The 19,218-nt window shown below is 43.1% G+C and overlaps 1 protein-coding gene across 7 annotated transcripts in view; it reads right to left on the bottom strand.

Moving 5' to 3' along the window:
- SAMD4A (sterile alpha motif domain containing 4A) overlaps positions 1-19,218 on the bottom strand; it is a 217,754-nt gene that overhangs the window by 71,371 nt on the left and 127,165 nt on the right. For all 7 annotated transcript variants that reach the window (XM_045451020.1, XM_045451023.1, XM_045451024.1 and 4 more), the window contains one exon: positions 17,930-18,448. In XM_045451020.1, coding sequence (XP_045306976.1) covers positions 17,930-18,448 — 519 coding nt within the window. The remainder of the gene's footprint in view (positions 1-17,929; positions 18,449-19,218) is intronic.

The raw sequence follows: 19,218 nt of genomic DNA, 5'->3' as shown, positions 1-19,218 counted from the left end.
TATGCAGATGTTCCTCTATTCCTTCTGGAAACTCACTAAAATGACAGCAAATGCATAAACCCATAAGGAAAAGAATTCGGGAGAGAGGACAGCAGAAGACAGTGGGTATCACCAGTCCACTGAAGTCATTTTGGAAGCTGGAAACAAAAGGACATGGGATAACTGACTCAGCAGACCAAAGAAAGAGGACATGTATGTCCACAGGAGGGGGGAGTATGACCACTCATGCCTCAGAAGCCCCAAGAAGTTGGGGATTCAGAGACCAGGTACTTCTGAAGGCAGGGAGGGGGCCAAAATAGGAGGTTTGGTAGAAAGTATGTCTAAGGCACAAGGAGACCCTTAGATTCTCTCCCCAATCCCATAAAACTAAGCATCTTAGCACCATTCTCCTAACAGCCCCCCGAACTCTGGCAGCCAGGCCTGAATCTTCCAGGAGGAGACAAGGATTCTAGGGGAAATGGACTGATCCATGAGAAGGAAGTACAGCTGGTATACTGCGTGAGCCCTCAACAAAAGCAGCCAGGCCACATCCCTACCCGATCTCTCTGTGGTAAAATTCACACATATAAGGTTCTGGTGCCTTCCCATTAGGTGAAAGGACTCTTGCTTGAGAGACAGGGTTCAAAACAAACAGAAAAAGAAACTCTAAGGAAGCACAATGTTGGGAGCAAAGAAAGACTCCAAAACTCAACTGTAATATCTTCAGAGCTATTAGCAAAGATTTTGCATCCATGAAATAAGAACAGAATGCAACAGAAAAAGAAACATTCAAAGAACAAGAAAGAACTCTTGCAATTTGCAAATATGATAGAGATTAAAAATTGTATAATAGGTATGGAAGATAAAGTTGTAGAAATCACCTAGAAAGTAGGACAAAAAATTGGAAATAGGAATGGAAAAGTTAAGGAAATTACAAGATCATTAGAGAAGAGCTAGTATGTGATTAAAAGGAGTTCCTAAAAAAGAAAAGACAGAAAATGAATGAGAGGAAAATATTTTTAAAATTTGAGAAAATTTCCTAGAACTGAAGGAGAACAAGTTTGTGGAGTAGGACTGAAATAGGAGGGTAGAAGCGTCCAGTAAGGGTATCTTCAAGAAAAAACACCAAGAGGACTTTCACAATCACTCATGGCGTGGCGATTATTCCCCTCTTTAAAAAAATTTTTTTTTTAATGTTTCTATTTATTTTTGAGACATAGAGAGACAGAGCATGAGCAGGGGAGGGGCAGAGAGTGAGGGAGACACAGAATCTGAAGCAGGCTCCAGGCTCTGAGCTGTTGGCACAGAGCCCGACGCAGGGCTTGAACTCGCAGACTGCGAGATCATGACCTGAGCTGAGGTCAGACGCTTAACCAACTGAGCCACCCAGGCACCTCTATTCCCCTCTTTTTAATATAAGGAAATCAAGGCCAAGAGAGGCTAAGGCATTTCTCCAAGGTCACACAGCTAGTAATCAGTGGAAATGGGATTGAAACCCAGGTTGGTCTGACTTCAAAACATGTGCTCTGAACCACAACTTGGTATTATCTGAGATCTTTCCGGACTCTGATTCTGCCACCTAGTATATTAGTGACCCTGCTAGATCTGTGCCCCCAGCACATGTTTTTGAGTTAACGAGAGTATAATAAGCAAGGAGGGAATGTTGAGAAGTGTGGGGTCATCTGCCCCAACTCTCCCTTCAATCCTAGAATCAAACTTCTCCAGCACTGAAGGAAGACCCCCAATGCCACTCTATGATGGGCCCAGAGATAGGATTCCCAGTGGGATTCCTCACGATCATCATAAATTGGTCTGAGGTAGAAATTCCACTAAAGTTCCAATTGGGTAGTCCTGGCATCGGGATTCTACGGATTCGTTAGGTTGAAGAGAAATTCGGGTATCAAGCAGGTTTTTCCTAGAGTTCCAACAGCTCAGCCAAGGGTCCATTCAAATCTTTGCCAATCTGGATGATTCCAAGGGGCTGAGTCTAAGCTGGTCTACAAAAGGGAGAGGCAGAGGGGAAAGCGTTCCTCTGTACCCTTCTTCTCCAAAGTCAGGATTCTTTTTCCCCACACCAACTCAGGATTCTTAACGAACTATCCTTGCAAGTGCTTTGTTTCTCTCAGGCCATACCAGCTAGGGTGGCAGAGTGTCTCACAGGGTTAGTGTCTCTGGAAGTAAACCATTTACTCATTGAGATGAAGTGGAGTTGAAAACAACAACTTGCAAGCAAAAGCAATCTCCTGGGCCAAGGAATCTTAGCAGCCTTTTTGCTTGGAGTCACAACAGTTTGAGGATTCGACCACTGAGTGTATAAAGCGTCTTGCTCCTAAGCCATTGCAGGAGGAGCCAAAAAATCCCAAGCCTTGGTCAAGGAGAGGAGCATATCTTTTCTCTTGGCCACTTTGTGGCTATTTTTCCAGAGTGAAGACCCAAGAAGTAAACGTGAAATCCTCTACTTGCTCTGTCCTTTTGGAAAAAGCACTTATTTGTTGCGTTGACCTTTCTAAAAAGTTTGTTCTTGCAACTGCACAAAGACGGAAGGCGACTCCCACGCAGACGTGTGGACGTGAATGAGGAGAGGGTCACGAGCGTGACCTCGGCATCAAGCCGTCCTGGTCGAATGCTTAAAGAGCTTTTCTCTGAGCAACTGCTTCTCCAGTACCCCATAATTAGCCTGCTCTCAGAACTGCATACAGATTGAGTGGCTGGGGAAGAGGAGCAAGAGAATAACTCTAAAAGCAAATAAAAATTATGCAGCTGTCTCTAGCTAGAGAGAGAGAGATCACCAACAGAAAATTAGGGAGAGAACTGTGACCGTACAAAGCTTTCAATTCTTTTTCACAAATCTCACAGATTGAACAGAAAGGCTTCAAGCCACACATCTACCCTCTCTGATTATTGACAATACTTATTCCTCAGCGACAGTGAGCTATGCACCTAAGACTTACCTTGAATTTAGGGTCTGCAGCTCAGATCCAGACTTAGGGACTGGCTGGCCTCAATCACGTTGTCAGCCTCATACCCAAAGTAGAGGCGCTTTGGGGAATCAAAAACCCCGACTCTGGGGCTGAGCACACAGTTTTTTGAGATTCCAGGTGAATTTGGAGCTAGTTGCCAAAAGTAAAGAAATGTACACATGTGGTCATAGTTACCCAAAGACGCCATTATTGTACTTGCGGGGAGCTCTGGCTTTTCGAATGATACTTAGGTAGAACATTCAGTTGGGATATTTAAATTATCCTGCTAAACTAGCAGAGTTAATAACAATATCACAGGCACAGAATGATTTCTTGGATAATGATGAACATGTGTGAGTAATTCCCTTTCTCACAACATAGCTCCCTGAGGCCTGATGACTACCCCCAAACTCTTCCAACTTCCCAAGCATGCTGCAGTCTTGAACATTCTCCCTTTGCACCCAGTGGATACAGACCCAGGCATTACTCTAGCCAAGCCTTCTCATCAACATCTCTCCTCAGCAAGCTATCTCTCCCATTCCTGAAAGTAGTTGGGAAGACTGCAATCTCCACATTCAGAAATGCAGCCTGAGGTGGGATTTAGGGTACCACATGCTCTGTCCATTCAATGCCACAGAGATGGGACTTGTTAAAGCCACCTAAGGGATTCCAATTTACTCATCAGAGGACTATTATACACATTGCAAAAAAAAAAAAAATCACCCAATGAAATCCTTTCAATAATTTGTTATCTTACAATGCTTTATAGATTATTGACTTTGATAGAAACTCTCAGGAACTGAGGACCTTAGCCTAATTTTAAGAGCTCCTGCCAATGAAGATTAATTAGAAACCAAGATAATGCATGCCCCAAATCATAGTTCTAGTCAATGGAAAAATGGCTTGATTCAAATAAAGATCATTTCAAGCAACTTTTAAAAATATAGCCACCAAATGAAACTAGTCTATATTATATGCTCTCCCTTATGCTTCATCTTGATGCTAGCAAGATTAGCACAGTATGCTCAGTGTCTTTTTAAAAAATTATTTTAGACAGAGCGTGAGTGGGGGAGAGGGGCATAGGGAGAGAGAGAATCTCAAGCAGGTTCCATGCTCAGTGAGGAGTCCAATGCAGGGCTTGATCCCCCCACCTCTGGGATCATGACCTGAGCTGAAACCAAGAGTCGGATGCTCAACTGACTGAGCCACCCAGGTATCCCAAGTATGCTCAGTGTCTTAATCGTTGCCACTACCAACCCTCTTCTGCTGAGAAGCCGAACTTCTGGACTCTGAAAGATCATGTTGGGTGTTATCGCCATCCATGGACACCACTCAGAGGCTGCTCCTCAGGAAACTGGCACTGAGGGGTGCATGTCTATATATATATATTTTAATGTTTATTTATTTTTGAGAGAGAGAGCAAGCGAGCATGAGCAGGGGAGGGAGAAAGAGAGGGAGATACAGAATCCAAAGCAGGCTCCAGGCTCTGAGCTGTCAGCACAGAGCCCAATGCAGGACTAGAACCCACGAACCATGAGATCATGATCTGAGCTGAAGTTGGACGCTTAATCGACGGAGCCACCCAGGCTCCCCATGCATGTCTATATTTTGACTTGGGTATAGCAAAAATTGTTGTTGTTGTTGTTGTTGTTGTGTGTGTGTGTGTGTGTGTGTGTGTGTATGTTTTAATCCAAAATGAGCTTTTGACACAGAGCCCCAAGCCTCATGTCCCTGCTCCCTCTGTTTGACTTAATAGCACAGAAATAAGACCAGTGACACATCGAATGTTTATCAGATCTTTGAAAACAGGGGCGCCTGGGTGGCGCAGTCGGTTAAGCGTCCGACTTCAGCCAGGTCACGATCTCGCGGTCCGTGAGTTCGAGCCCCGCGTCAGGCTCTGGGCTGATGGCTCAGAGCCTGGAGCCTGTTTCCGATTCTGTGTCTCCCTCTCTCTCTGCCCCTCCCCCGTTCATGCTCTGTCTCTCTCTGTCCCAAAAAAAATAAATAAACGTTGAAAACAAAAGAACCTTCACATAGTCCACTTTTCCTCCAGAAGAATCTCACCACGATGATGCCACAACCACAGAACAAGAGTGGCTCTCAGATGGCCTGTGATGCAGGCTCCAGGCAACTGAAACTGTTGATCCTCTGACGTATTTTCTTGAACTCAGAAAGGATAGTGAATCCACATTTGTAATTGTGACATGCTCTGGAGTGTTTTATCATCACCAACATCTTGACCTGTAACTGTTGCCAATTTTCTTTTCTTTCTATATCGCAGAGGTCAAGGAACTCAGGATAGTGCCCTTCCCATTAATATACTTTAATATCCTTCTAAATGATCAAATCACTCCTTATTTAGCATTATTACTACTCTAGGCTAAATCACCCTGTCTTTTCTTTTAGGAGATCTTTCTTCTCTCTCTTTCTTCACTAACATCTTCATATCTTTTTCATTATCTCTCTCTCTCTCTCTCTCTCTCTCTCTATATATATATATATACACATATATATATATAAATTTTTAATAGGTGACACATGGCACTAACATGGTACTCACTTTAAAAGATAGAGTGAGAAGTGGTTCCCTGCAAGCCTGGTCTGCCAGACTTTCCAGGTCCACATTCCAGTTAGCAGTAATTGTAGGTGTTCACATTCTTTCAACAATCATGGGGACCAAAATCATATCCGATTCTCACGGAGCGTGTAACTAGTGCCGAGTATATCAGGGGACCCCTCCCCCACCGGGAGCTTCGGCAGGTGCCCCTTCTCCTACATCAGTCCAGTACATCTGCTGGCATTGCGCCCTCCTTCTCCTGCTCATTGCAAGGTAGCAGCACTGTATACTCATCAGCTTCCGCCTTAGAAGCACAGGCTGAGAGCACTAAGAAGGCTCCTTAGGGGTCATCCAACCTCATGCCTCCATAGAGAAGTGGGAGTCCCCATGAGTGCAAGGTCACACACTGAGTTAGAAGTGGAGCGACTTTTCGAATCCACTGCTCTTTTCACCAAGGCACATTCTTTTTCTTCCAAACATTTTGAACTCTGGGGACTGGCCACACTTCCCTGGCCTGTGTCTATGTGCACAGCCTCATTATATCTCTGTTCAATCCAATTCTGTTAATTAAGGATCATTTTTATAAATTTGAATAATATCCTTACACTTATCACTAATTAAAAAAAATCATTCTTGTTAGCAATAAATCCCAAAGAGCAACGACAAATTGTTACCTCTGTACTCTGTTGTTTTTTTTTGTTTGTTTGTTTTGTTTTGTTTTGTTTTTTTCTGGTCCATTTTAAGTCATTTGATAAGATATATCATTTGGAACAACCCTTATGGGAATACTGATTTTGTGGAAGTCTGGCTCTTTATGGAGCTGAGTCAAAGTATCTTGATTTCAGGTTAGCATATAGGAGTAGCTTTGTCATAGGGCTGCCCCAGGGAGCCTATTTCACCCTCATTTACTGCAGAGCGTGGGCTGGTGAAAGAAGTCACTCTTACTATGTCAGCATTAACAACCAGTGCAGAAATAATAAGAATGAGGGCTAGTGATGGTTGAGCATCTCCTATTGGCAACTGCTTGACACACATCCTCATAACAACTCTAAGAAGCTCTCAACTCAGCTTCACTTTAACTAACTTGCTGGACCAACCAGTACTCTCTTTTCCCTTTAGGCTACTTCCTTGATTCCCATGGTGCACTAGCTCTTCAAGGACTGAAACTCAATTGTGCACTTCTGCACCCACCAGTGGACTTGCAGGTGTACTATTGAACATTGTCCACTGAACTTGTTCCCAGACCCATTTATGCTGGTTGTACTTACCGTAAGTGTAACATTTGAAAAGGTATAACAAATGATGACAGGGGTTCCTGGGTGGCTCAGTTAAGTGTCTGGTCTCACTCAGGTCACGATCTCACGGTTTGTGAGTTTGAGCCCCACATTGGGCTCTCTACTCTGAGCATGGAGCCCGCTTTGGATCCTCTGCCCCCCTCCCTCTCTGCCCCTCCTTGTTCTCTCTTTCTCTCAAAATAAATAAATAAATATACTTTAAAAAATCTTTAAAAAATAAAAAAAAAACGAATGATGACATATGAATTACAAAAAAGTTAATCGCACAAAAACTTTGCTACATGCTTTAGAAATAAACAGTCGTTATTTTGCTTAAAAACCTAGTGTTGAGGGACCGCTGGGTGACTCAGTCAATTAAGCGTCTGCCTCTTAATTTTGGCTCAGGTCATGATCTCACGGTTCATGAGTTCCAGCCCCGTGTTGGGCTCTGTGCTGATAGCGCAGAGCCTGCTTGGGATTCTCTCTCTCCCTCTCTTTCTGCCCCTCCCCTACTGTGTCTGTCTGTCTGTCTCTCTGTCAGAATCAATCAATAAATAAACATTTAAAAAAACCTAGTGTTGAATTCAGAAAAACTATAAGCTAAATGATAAAAAGAAAAAAAATCTAGAAAGATTCTGTGCTCTGATTTTTTTTGAAAATGGCTACAAACTCTTGCTCCATTTTGAAGAAATCACAGACAATAGTGCATCAAGGGTGTGAATTATGCAGGGAAGACATACAGCAGCCAAAGTCAGGACCCGTATCCTTAAAGAAAGGTGCACCATGCTATACAAAAACAGCACATGAATGTACATCTTCACACTTTAATATTTACGGTCTTACTCCTTTTTTATGATTTCTTGCTTTAAACAGTCATGAAAATCAACATATCCTGATCAAGTCAGTTAAGAGGTCCCCCACTGAAACTTATTCCCATTTCATAGATGAAGAAAGGAGCTTTAGAGGTCAAGTAACTTGTCCATCACCATGCATTTAATCATGGGTGAGCTGCAATTGAAAATCAAAGGATCTGTTCTTGATCTTGATGGAAAACCGCCTCACCATTTATTCTCCCATACTGAATATCTAACATGCCCTTGGCCTTATCATTTCCTGTGTGAGGCAGAAGACTGAAGTATAAAATAATCTGCTATGCATCTTTTAGCTCCATATGGATTTGCTGGGCTTTCCTGAAAGGGTGCATCTCAGCAAGGTTGGCTGTGAAACAAATCTCTAAATCAAACCCTATGCTCCCATTGGTTTCTCTAATTCTAGCCGTGGAATTCATCTATGGAAATGGCCCAGACTTTTGGCAAAGAATGATTACTCCAGGGTACGTTAGGAGTTTCAGCCTTTCTCTAATCCACAAAAATCTTATACAGCATTTTCCAGATTTTGGAACTCCCTGTCTTCCTTGCTTCTCCATCTCCATATCCTTCTCTTAATTGACTTTCTGAGATTTCCTATACTCAGATACCATACTTTATCTAATAGAATGCTGAGAATGGGGGTGGCAGGAATGATACGTACAATGTTTAAGAGAAAATATACCCCAAATTGACAGTAATCACTGCCACTAAGATTTACCCTCACTTGAAACCATGAAACTCAAGGGCTTAATTTGCTTGATATTAAAGATGTCAAAGTATATACATACATATACACACACACAGATATATATAGGTATGGATATGTAGATATATATATGTAGATACAGATATGCTACATCATGATGTCTTTCTTTAAGGTAACCTGAGTTTGTCCCTGGAAATCTTAAAAGTGAGAAAAGAAAAAAAAAAGTAACTGCAAGATTAAAAGGTTTTTTTTGTCCAATTGTGCACGCGCGTGCGCGCGTGTGTGTGTGTGTGTGTGTGTGTGTGTGTGGAGCAGCCGCTATTAGACTATGACTTTAAATCTTGTGAAATAATAGAAATCATAAGAGTACAGGGCTCAAAAAGTCCTAAAGAAGCCATGTTATTCATTTCTTCCTCCTTCCTTCCCTCTTCTGGGCTAGTCCAATCTAAGTCCTTTATTCCAGCCAGAATCCATCCTATTTTTCAGTTACAATAGAGAATTAGAAGACAACCGCCTTCCTCTGGCACTCATCTAGTGTTTATTAACAACGCTCACTGTCATTAGGGTCTAAAAAAATCCTCCTGGATAGGGGACGGATGGCACAGCCTCATGACCCAAGGCGCATGGCTCCTGAGGTCTTTGACTTTTCCCAAGCAGTCGGATCTCTGCTGACTCAAAATAAATGAGCAGACTTCCTGCTTACTATGGTGTTTTCTCGATTGTCCTTCCCCACGCCCCCAAAACCAAACACGAAGCGTGGTGAAGAAGAGCACAGTCCTGTAAAAACTCTGGAGTCTTGGAAAGGGAGGATTAGGTAGTGGCCATATCAGGTCCTCTGAGATCTCGCTGAGCCACCTTCACACTGTAGTATCAGGAAGGCCAGGGCCACGCTTAAAAAAGTTTCCCCTGAAGGGGAAGGAAGCTGAAGCTAAAAATATCTCATGCCAGCTGTTACAAATGCATCTCAAAGGAAGCAAAGCAACTAGAGTTACCTCTTTGAAGAGCAAATGAGGGGTTAAGGAAATAATGGAATTTTTCAGTTACATGCCAGGTTGGCTGGATTTGGGGGAGAAAGAAATTTTCCACCCAGAAAGTCTGCTGGTAAAAGACAAAATAATTCCATGAAGATCTAAAAGGAACTCCCAATGACACCAGAGGCTTAGGATGGGGGAGACCTGCCGCCTGCAAAAAAGAATCAGGGTCTGCAGGCCTTGCCCTTCCGTTTCAGTTTCCAAGAGGCCACTCACAAGACCTCTCTTCTTGTCAGGGCTACCTGAAGCTGAATGGTGTCTCTCTTTCCCTTGAATATCTGGGTTCTCTTAGTTTTTTGCAGACTGACTGGAATGAGTTTGAAGTGGCTGTTGGTCTTGTAAGAAAATGTGAAGGGTTGCGGTGCCTGGGTGGCTTAGTCTCTCGCTCTCTCTCTCTCTCTCTCTCTCACCTCCGCAGGCTAAAACTCCTGAACTGTGAGATCATTCGCACCTGCCTGCCAATCAGTACTCCGAGAGTTTTAGCCTGCAGAGGCTCTCACGGGGTGGGGAGGAGAGTAAGTTAAGCATCCGACTTCGGTTCAGGTCATGATCTCACGGTTTGTGAGTTCAAGCCCTGTGTCAGGCTCTGTGCTGATAGCTCGGAGCCTGGAGCCTGCTTCAGATTCTGTCTCTCTCTCTGCCCCTCCCCTGCTTGTGCTCTCTCTCTCTCTCAAAAATAAATAAACATTTAAAAAAAATAAAAAGGAGAAAAAAAGAAAAGTGAAGGGCAGTGGGCAAAGGACTTCTTGAACCAAACAGGTATCTCTGAAGGAGCTGGCCCTGGCTAAAGGGGTCAGTTGATGAACTTGGAGGGGTTTTTCCAACTGGCAGGTCAGGGCTCTCCAAAGAGCCACTTGCCCTGAGATCCACGACCCTTGCTCCTCATCTTTCCTGCTGGAGTAGTTTTGCTTCAGGTATTGGTTCCATGGCACCTAGTAACCATCTTTCCCATAAATGGACGGACCCTCCACATTCCCAGAAGGCCAAATAACAAGGACCAAAGAAAGCCCAAGAAATATCCAGGCACTGGATGCCTCACTGTTTTTTGTTTTCTAACTTTTAATGTTCAAGCAACTATAGATTTACAAGAAACAGCAAAAATACTAGAGAGGTCTCATGTACCCATCTCCCAGTTCCCCCGAAGGTGACATTTTATCTAACTATAGGGCAGTATCAAAATCAGAAACTCGACATTAACATGATACAATTAATGAGACTATGGTAGACCTTACTCAGATCTCAGCAGATCTGATCATACGCTGATTTTGGGGGGTGGGGGGTGGGAAGGGCGTATGAATTTGTGCACAACCCTAGGGCATTGTTCACATGAATAAATTCATATAACTGCCGCCACAATCAAGATCACAGTATGTTATTAAGAGTCTGTTAGTATTGAGACCTAGTTGGTAAAATAAGTCACACACAAAAAAAGCAAGAGCAACAACAAATGTCACTATGAGGATTATGACAGAAGGCTAAATGACCAATATTATCACCAAATACTTAGTGAATTCCCAAAGACGTCTTCTCGTTTATTTTGGAAATTCATTAACTTCGTGAACATCTGCCTAGTGAGCCCAGGAATTTATTAAGTTCCTACTGTTCAGCAAACATTTATGGCAAGGCGGGCAGATAGGCTTCAGTTCACATGCCATCTCTTATTGAATTATAGTGGCTGCCTTGAGGGGCATATTGAGGAGGATTTGGAGGCCACATCTGGCCTTAGCAAGAGACAGCCATTATCTAACAGAGACACTCTGCCACGGGAGAATGGCAGCTGAACGGATGCCAGGAAATTGCCATCTCCCAAGTATCGGTGACTTTTTGAGCCACACAGTGTTCTTTCCAGGTGCCAGGAAAGAGGGATAAAGAAGACAACCCTTGTCCCCAAGGAATTTGTGATTGGGAAGGGGAAGCAAACTTGTCAACCAAGAATAGTGACACAGAACGCTATGGGCTAATATTGAAATAGATGGGTCAGTGCAAAGCCAGTGCACTTGGGGTGCAATTTGGGCAGAGTCTTACATCTGTGTGCTGTGGAGAACCCTGATTCAAGGGAGGCTGGCCCACGTAGGGACAACTTCAGAGTCAAACAAGGGTCTACTAGCTAGTAACTGAGCCAATCTCCCGAGGATAGGATTAAGAGGGACTGGCATGTGTCCTCAAGTCCAGAGCCAGACTCCATAGCCCGACTGCCTGGGTTCAAACCCCAATTCATCCACTTTGTTGGTCTGTGACACTGGGCAAGTTACTTAGCCTCTCTGTGCCTCAATTTTCCTCATCTGTCAAATGGCGATAACAATAATACCCACATCGGAGAGGTTATGAGGATTAAATGAGTTGATATTTATGTAAAAGGTGTTGAACAGTACCCAGCATGTAGTAAACAATATGCAGTTGTGTGCTATTACTGTTAATTTACTTTTTGATGACCTACAGTACCAAATTTTTTTTTAATGTATGGTTTTCATTATCAGAAAAATCAATTGAGACTAATAAAAGAAATACGAAGGTTCCAAGCTGTACCATGAGACTGTAGAAGCAGGCAGTTTAAGTGGAATATAATTTTTGTTACCCAGAGTTTCAGAGTTCTTGCCTCATACCAGGCTGGCTAGCAAATGTAAAGAATGTGAAGAAAAATCAAGTATTGCAATGATCTTCCTTTCATTTGTAACTACAGCACATAGTTTCATTCCAGGTCAAACTCCGCCAGTGAAGACTAGAAACTGGCTAGAAAGGCAGTCCGGGGTAATGGAGGTGGCACTGACCTCCACACAAGGGGATTCTGTGGGCTCTTAAGAAATCCAGGAGATACTTTTCCCGAATGGTCTTTTCCTAATGGTTTGCTTTTTCTATAGCAGACTTCAGACAGGAAGCAAATGTAGAGATGCTAAGCCAGGTTCTATGCACCTTACCCTTGGAATTGCTTATAATGGCCAAAACAAAGTTGACTAAGATTTGTGCACAGTCTGTGACAGCCAATACCTTGGTTCTTTCTGGTCCCATGGGCTCATGATGAAGAATCTGTACATTCTTGCTTTCAGTAACCAGACCCTGAGTAGCCTTACGAGGAGAGTGAGGTACTGAAAATTACATTCTTCCCTCTCTTCCGAAACACCTTGATGCTACCCTAAGTGTTTAATCAACTTCTCTGCTGTCCCAAACCATTTGTCTCTTTATTATGGAAGAGAAGGTCCAAAAGTCCTTTGTGATCTCACTTAATTTAACATCTGCAACTAATAAAAAGGTACCCTTGAGTCTGCTTAAATGGATGAAAATTGGTTGATTGCTGTTATATTAGGGTGTAGTTTTTGCCTCCCACTCTTAGACTCATCTTAATCCCTTCTAAAACTCTGCATGGCACCATCATCTGTTTTTAATGCCCTCTAAACATCATTTTTCTGCATCTCAATGTTCTAGCACCTTCTCAAAGTCAACACACATCCAAGATTGGAGCTTGTAGCTAGTTTCTTTCCCTATCCTGCCTTTTATCTCTTTGGAATCACTAACATAACTTTCTTCAGCCCCCAAATAGCTACCATCTGGGAAGTACCCCCCCAATTTACCTCTAATATACCTTCTTGATAAATCCAGTGGTTAATTCTTGGTCCTCACCTTAGTAGACACGTCAGTAGAATTTTACTCACTTGATCACTTTTTCCCCTTGAAACATGTTCTTCATTTGCCTTGTAAGACATACACACACCTGAGTTTTTCCTTACTTCAATGGTTTCTCCTGCATTTCTTCTGCTTTGTCCTCGGCTTCCCCAGCCTTCATGTTGAAGTGCCCAGGCTCAGTCCTTGGTCCTCTTCTCTACTGACATCTTTGGTTTGGTAATCTTACTCAGTTTCATAGCTCTAAATGCTACTCATGTGCTGATAACTCCCAAATGTCTATCTTTGGATTGGTCCTCTCTCCCAAACTACATACTCATACATCCAAATGCCTACCAGACACCTCCGATTGTCGAATGGACACACAGATTCATCATAGATGACACAACTCCCAATCTTACCTTCAAACTTAATAAATAGAAACGTTCTCCATCCTTCCAGTTGCAAAAGCAAAAACTTTCGAGTCATTCTTGAATCCTTTCCCTTACACTCTTCATTTATTTTGTCAGGAAATGCCACTTACTGTACTTCCAAAATAGATCTAGATTCTGACCACTTTTCCCCCTTCTTCTTCAGCCACCCCAGGCAAAGTCAGTACCCTCCTGCCTGGATTACTGCAATAGCCTCTTAACTGGTCATTGTGTTTCTGTCCTTGCCCTTGTATAGTTTATTCTTAATACAGGAGCCAAAGGGATCCCTTTAAAATGTAAGGTCATGTCCCTCGTCTGCCAAAAACCCTCCAATGGCTTCCTGGTTTACTGAGAGCAAAAGTCAAAGTCCTTGCAATGCCCTGCAATGCCCCATAGGATCTGTCTTTCCCTGTTACCTCTGCAAGCTCCACCACTGTCTATGTCACTCTCTTTCAGCCACTGGTCTTCTTGCTTTTCCCCAGCAAGCTGGGAAAAGATCTTGGGATTTTTGCTCAAGCTTTTTCTCTGGCTGGACTGTTCTTCCCCCAGACTCTCACTTGGCTAACCCCCTTACCTCCTTCAAGTCTTTGTTCACACATCACCTTCTCGATGAGGTCTACCCTGACCACCCTATTTATTACTATAATCACCTCACCATCTAGGCCTGATCCTACTGACCCTACTCTGTTTCTTATTTCCATGCCACTTATCAATCTCTAACACATTATATAATTTCCTCATATACTATAATAGTGTAGACGCAACTCCACAAGGGAGAGCATCTTTGGTCTGCTGACACACCGAGTGCCTCGAGTAGATTAAGCATATAGTAGGTACTCAATAAACACTTCCTAAGTGAATGAATGAAAAAATAAATGAATCTGTAACGTATGTCCAAAGTCAATACTGAATCCTAATTCTAATAATTATATCTAATAATTATACCTAGGAACATTTCTAGCATCCATTTCTTCTGCTCCTATGCCTGTTCCTATCCCCATGATAACTTTGAAACTCACTGATGTTGTAGTCATCCCTTGTCATTCATCTGGCATGCACGTAGCAGACCAGGCCCCCTTACAGCATTGCTCGTATCACTGTCATACAGATAGTGTTATGGATGGCCTCTTTAGAGCTCTCAGATCCCCTCCCTGTCTACTTTTATTGCTTTCTTTCACAAGCTATTTTTCCTTCATGAACCTTTCCTTCTTCTTCACTGTCTTCCAACCCTGCGTGCTCACTATAACTTCCACCCTTTTGCTCGCAATGAATGTCCCTACCCTTGGTCCCCCCACTCCTGCCATCTCCATCATAGCTTACTTGCCCCATTTCTTGCAAAAGCTTTCTTGACCCTACAGTTCACAAGAATCTTTCCATTTCAAACATTCACAGTGCTTACAGTACAGACCCCCCATTCAGTTGACACAATCCTGTATCGCCCTATGGCAGCTGTTATTTTTTTTAACTGCGTTTTTATGTAATGCATGGGTTTTTATGCAAAATTTTTGCAGATTAGTCTGGCTAAAAGAAGATATTTCATTTTTAATTGTGAGACTGGTTGATATACCTTCTCTCTCTTGTTATATTATAGGTTCCCTGAAAGTGAATCACTTTCCTTAAGCTTCTTTATATTTTCCACGGACTCAAGCACAGTACTCGGTACCCAGAAAGTGGATAGTGTTTTCAGTGCAGTTGAACGATGCAGAATCCACACAGGGAGGAGGCCACAAATGCTAAGGCACTTTGCTGGAGCATAATGACCAAGGGAACCAAACGTTAGTGGAACAAACCAAGATTAAAACCCAAAAACTGTGTAAGGAGGTTGTCTTCTAGTTAGTTTCTTTTCATTAGCTGTCCTTGATGTGGCAGATAATTTGAAAATGCGAAGCACTAAATGATCTCAGTTCTCTTACTATGATTTATAAATTATGTTGCTTTGTGTAGATATCTTTTTCCATTTTGAAAGAAAGAAGACATGTAGCTCTTTAGTGCAATAGAAGAGATCCTGGAGCCTTCAGTCCAATCCATTTTCTACTGCGGTGAAATGGTCAAAAGCCACAGCATACTCAAGGACACCTAGTCTACTCTGCATGGCCCTGGGCTCTGGAAAGGTGCTTCATCAGATGACAACCAGAAGGTGCAAATGCAGGCACAGACTCTGGGGTCAGTGTTAGCACTTTGCTCCTCACTGTCTTTCCCATTCTCAGTGATTCACTTAGCAGACCCTGTTGCCAGCTCTGACCAGCACTGGGCATCTACATGTGTAATCTAAAGTACCTTCACCACAGTCCTTCAAAGATGGGTATCATGAATGTTCATTGTACAAGTGAGGACCTTGCTCAGAGAGGTTAAGTAACTTGGCCAAGCTGTAGTTAGCAAACTGTAGATCTGAGATTTGGACTTAGCAGGGCATTGACACCAAGGTTCCTGTCCTTTCCGTTTTGTCAAACTGCCTCCCAGGTGCTCAGGAGATATTTAATAGAGGCACGAGTGAATGCATGACCCAAAAGTTGGCAGTTTTGACAAACACAATTTAACCACCATCGACAATGCAGAAGACTGAAGCAATGACATTCATGTTTTGTTAAAGAGATATTGAAATACAAGTGTTGACATGGCCTAAGTGTTTGCATGAAACTTGCTGGAAGACAGATCTAAGATTTCTTTGCCAATGCTCTGAAACAGGGCTCCAACCCCTTTCTTCTTCCTGACATATGTAATCTAGTTATCTCGTTAAACCTTCAAGTCGTTTTCTGCTCAAGTACTACACAGGGACCCAGAGATCTGGGAGGCCATGACAGTCATTTCTGCATCACCTCCGCTCTGTAGGCTGGAGGGCCACAGTAAAAAAGGAAAGTACCCATTGACTACAATCTGATAACCATCTTGAATATACACATCTTGTCAAGACACAGCCCTGAATGTGCAAATCAGTAGAGACAGAAATATGATGACCCAAGAATAACTTGAAGACAAGTGACATAAAATTCAACCCCTTAAAATATAAAAGACCAAGTTCTGAGAGGGCAGGCAGCTTGGAGCTCACATCTCTCCCACCTATCAAAGAGTTTTGTAACAATTACTAGATTCTATCCCTGACCCAGGAAACTTGGGCCAAAAAGCTCTGTCATCCAGCCTACATGTGTCTGCTTTAACAGTCCCAGCCATCACTCTTTGTCACACACAAGCTAGTGAAACTGTTCCCCGGATTACTAGTCTGTGAAACAGACTGTCCTCAGAACCGCTTACATAATAAGTTAATGATGCAATAATCACTTAATTCCCCAAATGTACTAGTTATCAATATCTCAGTGTAAAAATAGAGAAAAAAGGAATTAAAAATCTCATTTTGTAGCATTATGAATGCAGTATCTTAAGTATTTGCTCGGTTATTCCACTAAGGTCCTGTTTCAATTAACGTAGTTATAATTCGACACTCCTATGTATTTGAGAAAGCCATTTAAAAGGGCCCATTAGCAAAAAGATCCAAGTGGAGGTAGAGGCCAAGAAGCTGTCACCGCTAATTCTTAATACTCTCAGATCTTTTAATTGGGGGTTCCTGCATGTTGACAGGCACGTAAGGTCTAACCACAAAAGCTTTCCACTGAGAAAGTTATCTCACTGCAGACACTGTATTCACGAACACACGCAAGTAGCATGGATGATTTCTGTTCAATGACAGGCCCCCCTCCCATACTGTCACTTTACAGAAGCACAAATGGCACGTCTGTCACTTTGCTCAGCCTAAGTGGGGAGCCATACAGAGGATTCCCAGCCCTAGTCCCAGCTGCGAGCAGGGTACTTTGCCTTAGTGGTCAAAAGAGCAGAAAGCTGTCCTCTGCTCTCCCCTTCTGCAGAACGGTTCCTGACCCGCCTCTCCTAGGTGAGGCAGAGTGAGAAAAGGCCACAGCACAGAGCAGCATTCTCAAGTTAGCAAACCTACTTCCCTGGTCAGGAGGAAAAGTGCCCCCAACAACTGGGGCTAAAACCCAGAAAGTGCAAGGGAGGGAACATTCCAGGGTGAAATGAAAAAAAGGAAAAAAAAAAAAAAAAAAAAGGGAAGAAAGAAAGAAAACAGAAAAAAAAAAAAAGGAAATGCACAAACCCCATGAGGGCATCTGGTTAACCATGGGTTAGAATCAGGTTTAGAGAATCACTCATAACTCAGTGTTTTGGCAAACCCAAAAACTCCAGGGCGAAAGGCATGCGGGTAAAAGGCATTTCTACTCGTGGAAATGGGAACTTTCCTTCTTTCACCACTTACTCTTCTCTCAAACGTATTTATTTTTCAGTCTGTTTATAACCCAAATTTGGACCATCACTCATTTCTACCTGCCCAGCATTTGTATCTTTCCAGAGTCAAAAGAGCAACAGGTATGGGATGCAAAGATCCCCTTCCCACAGCCGATTCCCATCGGCCCGTCTCTCCCAGGGTCATGGGGTGCTCAGAGCAGACATTCGCAGTGGGACATGCCACACACAGCAAGTCACCAAAGCACACTGCTTTACGGGCTTCCTGGGAACTTACTTGTACTTGTGCTGGTTCCAATCGTATTGATTGTGGTGGGGACAGATGAAGAGGAGTAGAGGGGCACATGGCCGTTCTCACACCCCAGGCTTTTGTCCTGCCAGTTGGAGGCGTTGATGCAAATCCCCGAATCCCGAGAGTTCTGCCACCCATTGAGCTTGTCATCGGAGTTCTGTCTTTGGTGATAGTAGTGAGTCTGCCCATAATCCACAGAGTCTGAGCGGCTTCGGTTCTGACCGCCGAAGCTGGTCGATGTGCGGTCCTCCAAGTGGTTCAGCCACATGGCTAAAGCACTGCGGTCTTCCAACGAAGTGGCCGGATGTATCAAAGCATAGGACAGCAGCTGCCTGCTCTCCTCGATGTGCTGGTTGTGTTCAATAGAGTGCGCCAGGATTTTGGGCAGCAGTTTCATATACTCAACTTTTGCATCGAGGTTTCCTGGCTTCAGCAAAGGCAGGTGAGTTAACAGGAGGGAAATCACTTTATCCTTGGATTCCTGTTGCCATTGGTTAATGATTCCTGAAAAGGAAAATATACGGGGCAAATAAGCAAATACACCCACAATGGCATGAAACACTGCACTGTAGAGAGAATTCCTATGGGTTAGAGCCTCAATCTATGTACCCTGGCTGAATGTTTCTCAAAATGGCCCACTCATCAGATTGGATGACTGACTCCGGGATGTCGGGGGGCACTGACATCAATGAAACACAGAACAAATGTTCTTAGAGGTTCGGGTGCTCAATCTAATTCCCATTCAGGTCTCCAAAGAGGCTACAACTACTTTGGTACAACCAAATAGAACTTACAGCCCTGCACTCTTTCTTAGAAAAGTCTAGACACACCTTCAGATAGGGGGATAAGGAATAAGAAAATCTCCACAGAAAAGCAAGTGTTGTCAAACGTTCATTGGATCCCTTGGAGGTAAGGCTGCTTTCCCTACCCCAGACATCTGTGGAAAAGTAGTTTACACCCTGGCAAAGGCATCTGTGTGAAGTAAAACTTCCTAGATGGAGAAATCTGTCAGAAAAAGAAAGAACTCCCCTCATCTCAGTGCAGGATGCACTTTCTCATGAGAAGCTACCTCAGAAAACAATTGTGATCTCAAACCCAGGATGGGACTTAGCTCCAGTACCACCTCCGATCACACGTGATAAGCAAGCTATTTTTCTTCATGTATAGAAAATCTGGTTAGTTGTCTTTATTATGGTAAAATATATATAACATAATATCTACTATTTTCACCATTTTCAAGCATGCAGTGGTGTGGCTTTAAGGACATTCACAAT

The sequence above is a fragment of the Leopardus geoffroyi genome, chromosome B3 (assembly GCF_018350155.1).
Source record: "Leopardus geoffroyi isolate Oge1 chromosome B3, O.geoffroyi_Oge1_pat1.0, whole genome shotgun sequence".
Lineage (NCBI taxonomy): Eukaryota > Metazoa > Chordata > Mammalia > Carnivora > Felidae > Leopardus > Leopardus geoffroyi.
This window is presented reverse-complemented; position numbering and strand designations above follow the sequence as displayed.